This window comes from Terrapene carolina, unplaced genomic scaffold, assembly GCF_002925995.2.
Source record: "Terrapene carolina triunguis isolate 2854851 unplaced genomic scaffold, T_m_triunguis-2.0 Scaffold192, whole genome shotgun sequence".
Lineage (NCBI taxonomy): Eukaryota > Metazoa > Chordata > Testudines > Emydidae > Terrapene > Terrapene triunguis.
In genome coordinates, this window is record NW_020664543.1 from 14,025,269 (window position 1) to 14,040,661 (window position 15,393).

Genomic DNA, 15,393 nt, shown 5'->3' on the forward strand with positions numbered 1-15,393 from the left:
GACAGCGAGGGACATCTACTTACAGCTCGGTGTCTGCAATAACATCAGGCCTCTCCAAGGTCTGTTTCCTCCTCTGGATGGCGTCCAATATCTTTTTCCTAGGCCCCAGTGGGATGTTGATGCTCTTCAGGTCATTGTCTGAACACAGCATGAGGGCCTCCAGGTCGATCTTCTCTTTCTTCAGGATGGAGATGAACTCAAACATGTGCAGGGAAGCCAGGAAGGCCTCCAGGGGACTGGTATCGGGTTCATTGTCATCATCCAGGCCCAGCTCCACCTCCTCCCAGGGCAGCTCCTCTGCGTTCCTCTCCTGCAGGCTGTTGGCACTGCCGATGCTGTCGTTGAGACTTGGCGAGCGCTGCAGGCGGCTCCGCAGTTTGACACCTACCCCATCCAGGTTGCCCTCGCCCAGCACGCTGGCATCCTCCTGGCCGATCCCAAAGAGCCCGCTGCTGACGTAGTTCCTCCGGAACACCATGGTGCCGAGCCCAGGCCGGTTAAACAATGAGTCATGGCCAGAATCCGTGCTGACCTCCGAGTGGGCTGAGTCTATGTGCAAACCTGGGTCGCTTATGGCACGGGAGACGGTATCTTCGTCAGTTAGAAACATGTCCCTGATGTTGCACCGGGTCCACTCCTTCGGGCTGGCATAGGTGCCCTGCTTCACAAACATGACATCGTTCCCCAGCTGCAAGCCCGACAAGGACCTCACACTTTTCCTCCCATCCTCGTAGATCTTAAACGTTCCATCCACCTGCTTCTTCTTCTCCAGCTTCTTCTGCATTTTGGTCTTGCCCTTGGCTGTGCCGTGGAGGGTGGCTTGGGAATATGGCAGGGACGTCACCATGGACATGTGCTGGAACTTCCTGCTCAGAGTGCTGCTGGAGTAGCTGGAGAAGCTCATGGTGTCGGAGTTGTCAGACATCTCCTTCTTGTACCTCTTCTCCATCCGCTCGTGGTGCTTTTTCTGCATCTTCACGCAGTCCTTGATCCTCCTCTCTGCATCTCTGAAAGCCTTGTCCTTCAGCTTGCTCACCAGCTTGGGGTTGAGGCTGCTCTGCTTGGCGGCAATGGAGTCTAGGTACCGCACGCACTCCATGTGTCCCTTCATGGCAGCCATGTCCAGTGGCGTATGGTAGTCATTGTCCAGGCACCAGATGTTGGCCCCAAATGACACCAGGAAGGAGAGGCAGTTCAGATGGCCATTGGCTGCAGCTAGGTGAAGAGGTGTGTTCCCCCAGATGTCACATTTGTCTGGATCACCCCTAAAACAATGTTTGGAACAACTAATTAATGCGCGGTTCCGTTGGGCTGACCTTACCATGCAGATATGAAGTGGGGTTTAAAGAGATATTTACTAGACAATACGCTCATGCATTGGATGCCACAACCCCCACTACCATACAAGCGCTTTCTTCCCCCAGCTCCCCCGCAATATAAGCAACATGTCCCTTAGCACAGCCACTACACCCCAGCCCATGAGTCCTCTGAAGAAGTGTTGTGAGTGTCAGGCAATCATACGCTTTACAGACAACCTTTCTGTTACCCATATTTAGCCCCAAAGGTTACATTCATGCACCTGTGTCCAATTCACTGTCTTCTCTCCATGCTGGAGGGGGTCCTGAGCTGTGAAACTGGGATCCAGATTCTGAACATCCTAGAGTTGGTGGGACTAGTTCTGGGATATTTGGTTGGCCCGTTATACAGGTAGAGGCCATTTGCAAAATTTAGATGCAGGTTCAAATCTCTACCATCTCCAAAATCTGATGGTGTTCCCAAAATAAGCCCTGTACTCTATGTGCACTTCTACAGATCCTCCCTAGGGTCCCCCCTGCTGGAGATGCCAGGATAAACGGCCATCCAAAGCACTGGACCTAAACCACATCAGCTGTTTCACCTTTTCACCTTCATGTGTACATGACATGAACTGCATCCCTGTCTCCTAGTTGTGCCTGGGGCACCATTCAATTGATAAGACCGGGTGGGTTTTTTTGCCTTACCAAGTTTGGTTTTCGATTGCACAGCTGAGAGCAAGTTGGTATTAGCACATCCTGAGAATCCGGTTTCAAAGGAAGTGGAGATTAGGTTTCCATCCTTCTCAAGAGCCACAGACTCAACTAATGTGATAAGCAAACTCTGTAGTGATGTCAGCACCTATCGCAGCCGGCCACTGCTGGTCACCAGGGAGTTGCCCAGTTTTGCAGCCTCCCCTAATGAGAAAGATCCAATAGGGTCTGTGAAACAGGATTTGGCCATAGAGAAAGTGCACTTGAGAATACTTGGGTGGATGTCTGAGCTCCTAACAGTCCCCTCTAGTTGTGATCTGCTGAAATGAGACACAGCTACTCCCCTTCCAGCATCAACCATGCACTTGTGTCTATGAGTCAATGAAATGCCCCCAGCATCAGTATCTGACACCTGTCAACAAGCCTGCCTCACTCACGCACAATCAGAATCACAGAACTACCAAACTAGACTGCTACGCCGTTCCCTGGAGCGACTCCCCCTGGGAGAGCATGGGACTGCACAGCTCTGAGTTCTACTGTCACCAGCATTCCTACACCTTCCCTTACAATCCTGCCTGATGAACTACAGCTGCCGTTAGAGGAACTGGGTGTTCCCCCACGGCCACTGAATCACCATTTCCAAAACTTGGCCTTGCTGGGAGTGACTGAAACGGGAGCTGAGCCGCCATACAGCCAGTGCTCTGCCAGCTCCTGTGGAGGGATATAATGTCCTCCAGGCCTATAAAGAAAGAGAACAGGTTGGTGGGAAGAGAAGGGAGAGACTGGCACTGGAGAGGCTGAGAGCTTTCTTCCATCCTGCACCGGTGACCTCCTTCCTACAGTCACAGGGCCTCTCACTGAGAGGAGCTGGGATGGAGGCACCAGACACTCCCTCACCAGCCATGGGGTAAGGGCTTGGCTCCAGCCGGTCGTGCTGAAAGAGGCTAAGATGACACTCGCAAGAAGGGGCAATAGGTGTGAGCTTCCCCACTGGCTGCGCCGTTTTACCACATGGGCTGGGACTGGAGGGAGGAGAGCTCTCCCACAGCCAGCCTGGCCTGCACCATTCCCAACAGCGTCTCCTTTAGCCCTAGTGTCGGAGAGTTCCCTTTCCAGCTCCCAGCCTCCCCTCCAAATGTTGGGAGCTTGGACCAACAGAGCCTAGACCAGAGCTGCTCCTGCTTTCAGTTTTGCAAAACTAAATCCCAAGCAATGAGGCACCTGGACCCATCTAACCCCTAATGGAAAAAAGACACAGGGCCCAGTCCTGCATCCAGACCTGTCATTGGCTTCAGAAGGAGTGTTGTGCTCGAAAGGCTTCGAGGATCAGGCCCAGAAAGATCGTAGAGAGAAAAGAAAGGCAAAGGCTCAATGAACATTAGGGATCCATTCACCCAGCAGCAGGACAGGGGAGGTTTATCTTGGCTGCAGGTATCCTACCTACTCTAGAGGATCTGAGCTCCGGTGACAGGTGTACTTACTTCCTAGTTCCCCTGCTAGCTCCGCCTGGCTCCCTCCACCCTAGTAATGACATGTCAAGGCTGGGAAATTCATGGGGTGGATAAATATTTGATGAATTGCAAGAGAGGAGTAAATTATTGATCCGGCTGGATTAAAGAGCCGGCGAAACTGTAACAGCCGGTGCCGGCAGTGGGCTTATAGGGGTGTGAACTGTTGTTTGTTTATGTTTGTTCTGAGTGGCCACACGTGTGTCAGAGTTGGGCAGGGTCCTCTGTGCATGGATAGGAGTGTATGGGAGAGAGGGGGGCGTGAGGGATCAGCACGTTCACATGTTATGTGTGGACTCGGAGCAAAACTCTGGTTCCAAACCTAACCACTGGACTTTGATCCAAGTATCACAACTTGGGCCCATTTCTCATGTACACGTGCTTTGGACTGCAGAGGGGTATTTCTTGTGCATGCTACTGGCCTCTTTTGTAAAGTGCTCTTTGATCTACTGACGAAAGGTGCTATATAAAGAGCTAGGGATTATGATAATTATTATGCTTTCCATATGCTTTTTGTGCCGCAGGGAGCCATTAGCTGGGGAGAAATAACACGAGGTCCAGCTGTGTCAGACTATGTCCCGCATCCAAGAACCAAAACATTATAACTAGGGTGACCAGATGTCCCGTTTTTAGGGACTTTTTCTTATATAGGCACCTATTACCCCCCACCCCCGTCCCGTTTTTTCACAGTTGCTGTCTGGTCACCCTAATTATAACAAGACTAGATCTCTGCTTACTATGGCCCCATACCTGGCTCCTTGAGGCACTAGAAATGTCCATGATAAACAACTCCTTGTAAAGTGGGCACGTCCGATCCGGAGTCAGGGATAGACGATAAACAGGAGTTTACCGTCACTTACTGTTTTTAGAATCACTTCTCAAAGCAGAACCACACTTCCAGGGCATTGCACATTGTTAATTGCAAAGTCCAGGAAGTGGGAACATATTCTAATAACAGGTAATACATCGTATTTATACGGCGTGACCCTTTTCAGCGTCAAAGCATTTTCAAGTGCTGAGTCAACAATCCCAGCAATTATTAATATTACCTTTTTTAAGTACTTTTAACTGGCCCCCTAGGTGTACATAAGCCTACATTGAGTCACTGTGCTATCTTATCACCGTACCGCTCACCCTTCCTCATTCCATCCCATTCCTTGGGTTTGTGTCGCTCCACTTGTGCCATCGCAGCTAAAATTAGGCAAACATTTACTCATGTCCTGAGCTTAAAGCATGTGTGTACCCCCTTTGAAATCAATGGGACTGCTTGCACACGGAAAGTCAATTGAATATCGACGTGTTTGCAGGATTAGGGGGGGCCTGGGACTGTAAACTCTTTGGGGCAGAGAGAGTATCTTTCTCCCTGTCCTGTCAGCGTAATAATTCTTATTCTTTGCCTGAAAAAGCAAAACTGGCGCCAAGATACAGTAGATTCCCCTATTAGCAACCCTTTGGTTGCCATTATCCAGCCATTGCCAATAAGCAGACGGCAAGTTCGTGAGGCTGCAGCCAAAGAAGGAAGCACTGGGACGGGCTGAGCCCAGCCACAGGCAGGTTTGTGGGGCTGCAGAGAGGGAAAGCATGTCCCAGCACTTCCTTCCCCGGCTGCAGCCTCACAGATCTGCCTGCAGCTGGGGACTTGCTTCCGAAAAATGTTCTTAATAAGCGGCATGCCATTGCCAATATCCAATCCCAGTAACCTTCAAGTCAATGGGATGGGAAGGGTTCCCAACAAATTGTGGCTATTAACTGGAAGTTGTTAATATCTGGGTTGCTATGAAGCGGAATCGACTGTCGTTGGAATCGCCCTCAGGGGATTTCGCTCCCTCAAAAAAGACTAGATAAAATTGGAATCCAGGGAGAGCATGTGAACACCCCCAAACTGGATCCAGGGTTTTGGTTCTGTCCATGATAAACATAGGTTTGGGTCTGGATCCAGCTGTGGATGTTGATCACTTGGGAGTTCTGGCGTATTTGAAATCCAGAACTGGATTCTGTAGCTTGAGCCCATGTCAACGCTTTGCAGAGGGAACGGATCTTTCTTGTACTGGTTAGTGCTGTATTTTAACAGGCGGCTGGGATGTTATTATTTATTATTATGTATGATTTGTATTGTGGTAACGGCTAAGAGCCCTAGTGATGGACCAGAAGCCTAATGCAATAGGTGCTGAACAGACACAGAACAAAAAGACAGTCCGTGCCCATGTCTATTACTATATAGCAACGGTGGGGTCTAGTTGACTGGGGAGCTGGGAGCTAGTAATTCCTGAGATCAAATCCTGACTCTGCCACTGGTGCCAACTGCTGGTGCCATCTGTAAACTGGGCTGGACATAAATTCCATGAATTAAAACTTGATAGGGAGCAAATATCTCAGGGGATGATACAGGCTCTTTCACCTCTATGTTACCAGTTCAACTCTGGCCCTGGGGGGGTGGTAACAAAAGGTTATTCCAAGAGCAGCATGGGAATTTTTTTTCTCATCAAAAATGTTGATGAAAACATTTTTTTTTTTTTAATTTCATTGGAAATCTTCATGGTTTCTTTCTTGGTTTTTTTAAACTCATCATTTTTTGAAAATTCCACTGAAAAGCCCTTTTCTAGCCAAAATGTTTGATCTGGGTAGAATTTTCAAAAGCACCAAAGTGACTTAGGAACCTCAGTCCTCTTTTCCAAAGTGACTTAGGCACTTTGGAACCCACATTTCATTGAAAGTCGATGGCACTTACTCTCCTGAGTGCCTAAAGGTACATCTCCGCTGCAGTAAAAAAACCCAGCAGCACCAAGTCTCAGAGCCAGGGTCAATTGACTTGGGCTGACGGGCCTTTGGCTGTGGGGCTAAACACTGCAGTGTAGATGTTCTGGCTCAGACTGAAGCCCGGGCTCTGAGACCCCTCCCCCCTCACGGGGTCTCAGAACCTGGGCTCCAGCCCGAGTCTGAACGTCTACACTCCAGTTTTATAGCCCCATAACCCATGTCCCAGTCACCTGAGCCAGGCCAGCCATAGGCCTTTAATTGCAGTGTAGACGTACCCTCAGTCGCTTCTGAAAATGGGACGTAGCGATTTTGAAAATTTGACCCCAGCTCTAGTTATTATTAACCCCGATGGCTGGCTAGGGCACAGGTGAAATGAGTTGACTAGTGGGCAGCTGCTACAGCAGCTAATGGGCTCCCTTCTTGGGAGGCCTAACCAAGGCTAGGGATTGAATGGGCCATAGAGTGTGAATTACCCTCCCATCTCTGCAGGGGCTGCTTCCCCAACAGGCCGAGGCACGTGGGCCGGGCAGTGTGGGACGTTTGGCACCACTACTGCTGTTCCTGCTCTGTGGATAAACTGTGGGCACCTGTCTCCTGGATTGTCCATCCAGCACCTTTCATGAGAACCAAATACATACGTTCCCCATCTGTACATCTGAGGCGAATCCCAGTCAGCACAGGGCCCCCTCAGCAAAGGGCCAATGGCCGTCAATGCGGGTTTCCCGTTTATAACAATATTTTGGCCTTACTTTGTACCTGATTCTGCAAACTCCCGCAGGCTGGGCGACTCTTACTCACACAAGCAGTCCCACCGAAGTCAGTGGCACCTGTCCCCAGCCAGCCCCAGCGTCCTCTGGGGTCAAATTCAACTTTGGGCTAAGAGGGTGCGACTCGCTTGATCTGCCTGCACCAGAGCTGAATGTGTCCCTTTGCCCGGACATCTCACAACGCTTTACACAAGTGTATTATCATCCCCATGTTACAGCTAGGGAAACTGAGGCACAGACCGCTGACGTGATGGCCAAACACAGCAACAGAGCTGGGAATAGATTCCAGGTCTCCAGGTACCCTGTGCTCAGTCCACTAGACCACAGCTGACTGGCGTCCCTGAGGCATAAGCTATACTCCCCTCAGCTTACAACAGGATGAGGGACAATTGGGAAGGACAGAAAACAGAATGTCCTGCTGTTCAGACCATTCTCCCCTGCTCCATAGGACGGACAAATCCTCCCCAGCCCACCCCGTGGCCAGAGAATCCCCACACCCCTCATTGTCGAGCAGGTCTCCTCCCAGCAGATCAGAAGCTGGCCTGACTCCCATCCCAGTCATCCCTTTCAGGAAGATGTCAGACCCACACTGAAGGGTTATTGTCTGCTCGAAGCTGTGACACTAAATGCCCCTTTGCCTCCCCTTTCCCAGCCACCCAGTTAATTGGGTTCCTTTCCCTCACCGGAGCCCAGCCAGGGACATGAAAGAGGCTTTTTGTATAACTAATGAGTCGGACGAGCCACCACCAAACCTTCTCTGCCCCCCTCGCCTCATCCCGCCGCTGCGCTGAGGGGCAGAGATGCAGCAGTGTTTGTTATGAAATCTCCCCCTTTACTCAGCACCCCCCTCACCATCAACCTGCTTTGTTAGCCCCTCTCGATGGGCTGACACCGTGAACTTTACCCAGGGCAGCCAGCAAGAGTGATTACTAGCAGGCCATGTTCAGCAATAGGCTATTCTTGGCTCCAGACTCACGTCCCCCGGACCTATCACCTATTCCATACGTCGGTGTGTTCCTCCCCCCGTTCCCATCCCTGTGGTGTCCAAACCCCTCACGGACATTAATGATTGTAGCATGACAGCCCTGCGAGGTGGGTAAGGATTATTATTCCCATGTTTCAGAAGAGGAAACTGAGGCACAGAGGTTAAATTAATCAGCTGAGGTCTCACAGCCAGGTCTGTGACAGAGCCAGGAATGTAACCCAGATCTCCTGAGTCGCTATGCAATGCCTGAACACCCTGTGGAGCTTCTATAAGATATCACAGTCCCTGTGGGGAACACTGGGCCCCTATGAGCTGCAGAGATCCAGCAACTGGAGGTGGATAAGATAAGGACATGAACATGGCTAGGGCTGTCTACACCATCAAAGCTACTGTGTTGTGGCAGCAGACAGTTAGGTCTTGCCTGCAGAGACAGGACTGTTTTATGACCCTGTAAGAAAACCAGGCCACAACCCTGAGACAATCCAGCCTCTAGGACAGTTCCCAGAAGGTCCTTATAACATGGCCTGTTCCCACCCACCCAGACAAAAAGCAAACCATGTTATGACACTATCAGGACACACACAAACATAACTGGGTGTCCCGGCACAGGAGCTATTGTAGTATAGACAGAAGACAGGGGCTGGAGGATTCATTCCGGGGCATTGGCCCAGCTTAGCTAGCACTGAGAGATCTATCAGCCAGGTCAGGAACTTGTTTTAAAAGAAGCCACAGCACTGCATTCCCAATAACCTATCGCCCTCAACCGCCTTTCTCTCTTTTCCCTCTCCCACACACACTTTCAGTTCCCTCAGGGAACTGTCGGCCTCCCTCCTTATCTATGCTCACCGACTAGAACATTGCATAACAGCCTGTCCCCAGCATCCACTTCACTGGGCACAGACAGAGAGAGGGCAATTTACTGGGCTTGTCTGTCTGCCAGTACCATAGCTCCGGGTTGCTTATCCGGCACTGACAAAGAGTAGCTAGTGGATCCTTTGTGATCCCAGCTGCCCCCTGAGACCACAGTCTCTAGCTAGTCCCCTACATCACCCCACAAAGTACTGCAGGCGAGCACCCTACTGGCTGGAAGTTCAGATTTCTACGTGTTCAAGCAGAGTCTGCTAGCACCAGAAAGAGACTAGTTTCAAAGTAAAGACCTTGACATTTGGACATTGCTCAGTTTTTATCACTCTTTCTAATAATTGTGGCCAAGGTACAAATTTTAAAAGCACCTAAGTGACTTAGGAGCCTAGTGACTTAAGCGGGTTTGGAAATTTCACCCTAGAGTGGGATGGAAAACTGAAATAAAAAAATTCACACACAAAAATGTTGACACTTCAAAGTTGTTTCTATTTCATGGATTCCAAATGGACCCATTTTTCATTTTTTGGCAAACGTTTTTATCGACATTTTCCCCTAAAGCTCTTATTGAAACCTTTCGTTCTCTGAAAACTGGGTTGCAATAACATTTTTGATTTTGAAAAAATCTATACAAAACATCGCCAAAACATCTGCAAAAAATCATGATTTTTTTAAAAAGTCAATTTTTTGGTTTCCATAAAACGCTATGTTTTAACAGAAAAAGCTTTGAGTTCAAAAAATTCCAAGCAGCTCTAGCTGTGATATTTCAACACCCCCTTGAGATGAACTTCGGTGATCAAGAACTGAAGCTCCCATCCATGCGGGCATCAGAACTACTCTAGTTACAGCTTGCAGCCAGGGCCGGCGCAACCCATTAGGCGACCTAGGTGGTCGCCTAGGGCGCTACGATTTGGGGGGCGGCGACCGCAGCAGTATTTCGGGGGCAGGACCTTCCGCCACCTCTGTGCGGGGGAGGCATTTGGGGGGGGGACCTTCCGCCGCCTAGGGCGGCAGAAAAGCTGGCAGCGCTCCTGCTTGCAGCTTGCTGCGTTCCAGGATGGCTTCCCTGACCAGTGCGGACAGGGGAATATTTTGTCCTAGAACTGTGCCAGCCAAGCTGTGCTGCAGACCCTGTCTGTGCTATGAAAACAACCCAGTCTAGCAATGATTGGCATTGTGGTTCAGCAGAGTAGGAGTGGACGAGGCTGAAACTTGTTATGACAGGACTGAATAGACACACACCCTCGTTTGCAGCCCCCAGCTACACTACCATTAAAACTGAGTCAGGGAACCTGATTACAATACAGCTCCCGTTTGAAGACAGGCTCATAATTGTATTCAAGGTGTTAGCCTGGTTCAGGGACATGCCAAAAGGCTGGAGATGGGATGGCAAGTGACCACATAGGGAGCCCCTGCACCACACACACTGCAGCCCCTCTAAGAGACTTAGGCTATACGGGATAGGTTGCCAACAACGTCAGAGATGGGACTGTGTCCTGAACTAAAGAGTCAATTCATGGGTGAAATCCACTTGGACTGACAGCATTCTTTGAGCCCTTAGTCTGAATCTCAGGGTCCATTCTCTTTGCCATGACCGGGGGCGAGGGAGAGAATTAATGGGAGTTACTCAAGAGGGCTGTTTTAAATAGACCAAGCCCAACTGAACTACTACAAAGACCTACCACCAGAGATTGATGTTGATTGAGGAGATATTTACAATAGAAAGAAGTTAGAAAAGCCATCAGGAAACTTAAAAATAGGAAAGCGGCTGGAGAGGGTAACATTATTGGAGAGATGCTAAAAGCAAGTGAGGAAACAGCCCTCAGACTTCCCTTGAGAATATGGAGTGAAGGAAAGAACCCCACCCAGTAGAAGAGAGGCCTTATATTAAAAAAGCCAGAGAAAGGTGACCCACTGCAATAAGTAGAGAGGAATCACATTGTCTCAGTGCCTAGGGAAATAATGTGCAACATCATCCTGGAACATATCAAGAAACAATTAGATCTCCAATGTAGAGAGGAACAAGCAGGTTTTAGTCCACTAAATTCATGTACAGACCATATGGTTATTCTCAAACAGATTATAGAACTAAGTGCAGCATGGCAAGAACCTCCTGTGATATATTTTATAGATTTTTCCAAAAGGGTTTTGACAGCCTATACAGAAAAGCCTTTGGAAAATTATGGTATACCATAGAATACCAGCAAAAATGATTAGAATCATTAAGGATCTATATCAGAATTTCACATGTGCAGTTAAAGATGGTGACAGCATCAGCCAATGGTTTGCAGTGACAACTGGAGTAAGGCAAGGGTGTATTATGTCCCCACTTTGCACTGGTCACTGACTATGTCAGGAGGAAAGTAACCATGGAGGGCAACCGAGGAATTTTATGGACCAATGATAAAGCACAATGGGATGATCTTGCTTTTGCGGATGACATTGTCTTGCTTCGTTCAAAACATTGCTTAATGAAAGAAAAGTTCCAGCTTTTGGCAGATACAGCAGAACAAGCTAGTTTGTTCATCGACCAGGGGAAAACAAAATACATGGCTAGCAATATCCCAGAAGCAACCATCACAATAGACAGAGAAGCACTAACAGAAGTAAGTCATTTTACCTATCCAGGGCGTGAGATGTGCAGTGATGATGGCACCATGCTAGATGTCAAGCAACAATTATGGAAAGCAGCAAACAACTTTCACAAGTTGAAAAAAAATGGCAAAAGTAGCAGGATTGGCGCTGACACAAAAATACACATTTTTAAACGCTGGCATCATGTCATCCCCTTTCATGGAGCAGAGTCATGGAAATCTATCACAGAAATTGACAAGAGGATCAACTCATTCCAAAGTAAATGCCTGCGAAAGATCTTCTGAGTTCATTGCAAAGAGTTTCTTGCAACATCAGAAACTCTAAGTAGAGCACACCAATCTAAGGCATCAAACTTGGGAAGACGACAACGATGGACATATTTAGGACATGCTTTAAAGATGCCACCAATACGTTTTCCACATCAGGTGATAATATGGACACTACCTGGGAAGAGAAAAAAAGGAGCAATCTAGAGACAATAGAGAAAGAAGTCAAATCCATCAACCTGACGCCCAAACGTCTGAACAGACCAGCACGAGACCGAAATAAATGCTGGACACCCTCTGCACCTGAGGGTGAGGGAGGGTACAGAAGGAAAGAAGACTCAATCGAATATTCCCCAATCCTCTTATAAAAAAGGGCATGGCCCAGATCCTGCTGCCAGCTCCACAGGAGGAATCCCATTGGAGACAGTGGCCTTCCACTGACATAACTGACAGCTGCATTTGGCCTCCGTGTTTGGAACTCTCCTCTTTCCAACAGCCCAGTTGCTGATGAGTGAATCCCTCTCTCTGGCAACTACTGTCTCTCTGGGTATGGCTACACTGTCATTAAAGACCCGCAGCTGGCCCTCGCCCCTTGCAGAATCTCAGAGCCTGGGCTCCAGCCTGAGCCCGAACGTCTACACTGCAGTTTTATAGCCCCACATGTCCAAGTCCCAGCTGACCCTGGCCAGTCGCGGCCATGCGGTGGGTCTTTTATTGCAGTGTAGATGTACCCTCTGTCCAGGGGCGGCAGATATAATAGGTCAGGGGAGGCTAAGCCTCCCCTAAGCCAAGCCCTGGCCCCGCCCACACTCCGCCAAGCTGGTGGGAGGCGGGAGCTCAGCTCCAGCCAGAGGCCAGCAGGCAACCCAGTGTTGAGGCCAGCACTGAGGGTGGCCGGTGGCCTGGCACTGGGGTTGGCTGATGGCCCGGTGCTGGGCTCATCTGGCCACGGGGGAAAGGAGTGGGGGCTCGGGGCTCTGGTGGACGAGGGGGCGGTAGGGGCAGGGCCGCATGGCTAGCCCCCCCGAAGAGGGGGCTCACGCACTACCCATGCCTCTGTCTCTCCCTAGCTCTGATTGGTTGTTCTGCATGTCCTCCACTCTCTCCCATCCCAGCATCTGAGCAGCAGCCCTCCCTGCTACCATAGGAGCAGCAGCAGGCCCCAGACCTCAGGAGACAGAGCCGCATTCGGGAGCAGGGAGAGAAGAAAGGGCTTTGTTAATCTCGCCCCTCAGCTTGCCTCCAGGGTGTAACGAGGCCACCTCTGTAGCTTCTGTAAACTCTGCACTGGCTTAGTTAAGCATCTGGGTATATTTCATCCCTCCCTGACAAAGTGTGACCCGGGCAGTGATAAAAACGCATTCTAAGCACCACTGACAAAGGCGCTGCATGTACCATTAATCACCAAAAGGGCATTGGCCCTTCCCTGTGCTATTTCCCCTGTCAACAGCCAATGTATTTTATGCTGTTAATTAAACACCAGCCAAGCTACACAAGAGGGTTTCAGCTGGGACCTTCGATTCCAATTAGAATTTAGAAAAGGGCCCTTCTCCGCCGGAAACCTGCCTTCAGTCTCCTGGGCAAGGCAGGCTGCAGGGCAGGCTGGGGTGCCTTGGCAGAACTTTGTGGGGATCTGAAGCTGACCTGGCAGAGGGAGCTGAAAATGAGCTTTCGGGTGAGCTGTGAGCTGCACTGTCAGACCGGGGGTTGGGGGGCACCAGAACTGAACAGCAGGGGATGCTGCAGGGATCAAGCCCAATAATGAAGCAATAATAGATGCAGCTTGGAAATGAAATAAAATGAAATACGTGCTTTGCCCTTCTCTCCACACTGCGTTCATTTTAATGGACAATCTCAGCCCTTCGGTAAAGGCCCTCTTTAACCATTTAGTGTTAAACAAGCTAAAGCCAAAGCTCAGAGCCCCCCCAGTGGCCCATTCCTGAAATTTCTGCCCCGGCCCCTAGCCGGATGCCTCTCTGATTTGTGACACACACAGAAGCTTTGATGAGATTTTTAAGCCTGGGTAAGACTATGGCAAACGCATTGGTCACACAACCGTATTGGAGCCTAAATCTTCTCTCCCGAGTCTGGTACCATCTTTACCAGCCAGCCCTTCAGCTTCTGCAAGCCAGTTCACCAGGGTCCCAATCAGATGCCTGTTGAAGACAATATGCAGTGGAGTTGTAGCCGTGTCAGTCCCAGGATATTAGCGAGTTGAGGTGGGCGAGGTCATATCTTCTATTGGATTAACTTCTGTGGGCAAGAGAGACAAGCTTTGGAGCCACAGAGAGCTCTGCCTTCCCCAGACCTGAAGAAGAGCTCAGAAGCTTGTCTCTCTCACTAACAGAAGTCGGTCCAATAAAAGCTATTACCTCACCCACCCTGTCTCTCTATTGAAGACAATGACATTTATCCAATTGACTTTAATGGAGCACAATGCTGAACAGGGTAAGTGATCAGTGATTTTAAGTGTCTCAATTTTTGGATGCCCAAGAGGCATCTTAAAGGTGCTGTGCCCTCTGAAAATCAGGCTCTTTAAGGTGTCTCTTGTTGAACACCCAAGGTACCCAAAATCACTAGTCGCTTTTGAAAATCCAGGCCGGGATCACTACTAACCGTTGCCCGGATCACAGAGTGGCTGGAATCCACCGAAAGGTTACAATGGCTAAGAACTCATGCTCCTCAGAGATGGAAACCCCACCACTCACTGACCCTGAAAACCCCAGGAAAAGCCCCGAGGAACAGGCAAACCATTATAACAACACCCTCAGGCTGCACCATCACAGGTTCAGCATCAAACCAGTATTATGAAGGCAGCGGTAAAACATCAGCCTTTGACCTCTGGAGAGCTGAGACCCAGCCCAGATCATATCACAGGAGAAATGCAGCTATAATTACTTTGCACTAATACACGGCACCTTTCATCCGAGGAGCTCAGTGCACTTCACAGAGATGGGTTGGCAACGCTGCCCAGGTCGGACATAGTACTAGACTAGCAAGGGTGTTTGCAAAGCAGGTTCAAGGTGCATTGGGAGAGATGGGAGCGTAGCAGAACAGCAGTGGGGTTGTAGGTTTGGAAGCATGTTAGCAGAGCTGTATGGGGGCTGAGCACTGGGCTAACGGGGATGTTCCAAGCCTGGAATGACAGGTACCAACAGAGCTGAATGAGTGACGCTTGCTCAACCCCTGCTCACGCTACTTTTGAGGTTAGCCAGCGTTATCAATCTCTCACTGCCCAGCTGCCTGGATACTACGGTGATGGGCGGATTAGACGCACCACGGATTGGCTCAGACAGACTCACTGCACATTCTAGCAGGAAAGGAAATAGCGCCGGGGAGCAGGAGGAAAGAAATGGCAGCCTCTGTGCAGGGCAAAGGATGGAGGCCGTGTTGATCTCCTGATCTGTGAGGGGGAGGAAGATGGGTTTTCACTGAGCCGCTCCATCGAGGCTAGGAAGGGATCAGGGCAGAAAGCAGCACTTACCCTCTGCTAACTATCAGCCTCAGCGCCTCCAAGTTGCCGTGATAAGCAGCCCAGAGGGTCGGGGTCATGCCATCCTCGTCGGGCGAGTTTAGGTCCTTCCTGGTGGCTTCCTTTAGCAGGTCCAGGTAGCCATCTCGGGCTGCTCGGTGGTACTGGTCATTCAT

The 15,393-nt window shown here is 49.8% G+C and overlaps 1 protein-coding gene across 2 annotated transcripts in view; it reads right to left on the reverse strand.

The window, feature by feature from the left end:
* Positions 1 to 15,393, reverse strand: part of USH1G (USH1 protein network component sans) — a 79,473-nt gene extending 64,080 nt beyond the window's left edge. Inside the window, exons 1-2 of one of the 2 annotated variants that reach the window (XM_024215218.2) lie at positions 15,230 to 15,393; positions 20 to 1,265 (exon numbers count right to left, since the gene is read on the reverse strand). In XM_024215218.2, coding sequence (XP_024070986.2) covers positions 20 to 1,265; positions 15,230 to 15,393 — 1,410 coding nt within the window. Of the gene's footprint in view, positions 1 to 19; positions 1,266 to 15,229 lie in introns of those variants that run through there. The other variant, XM_026654547.1, reaches the window with a different exon arrangement.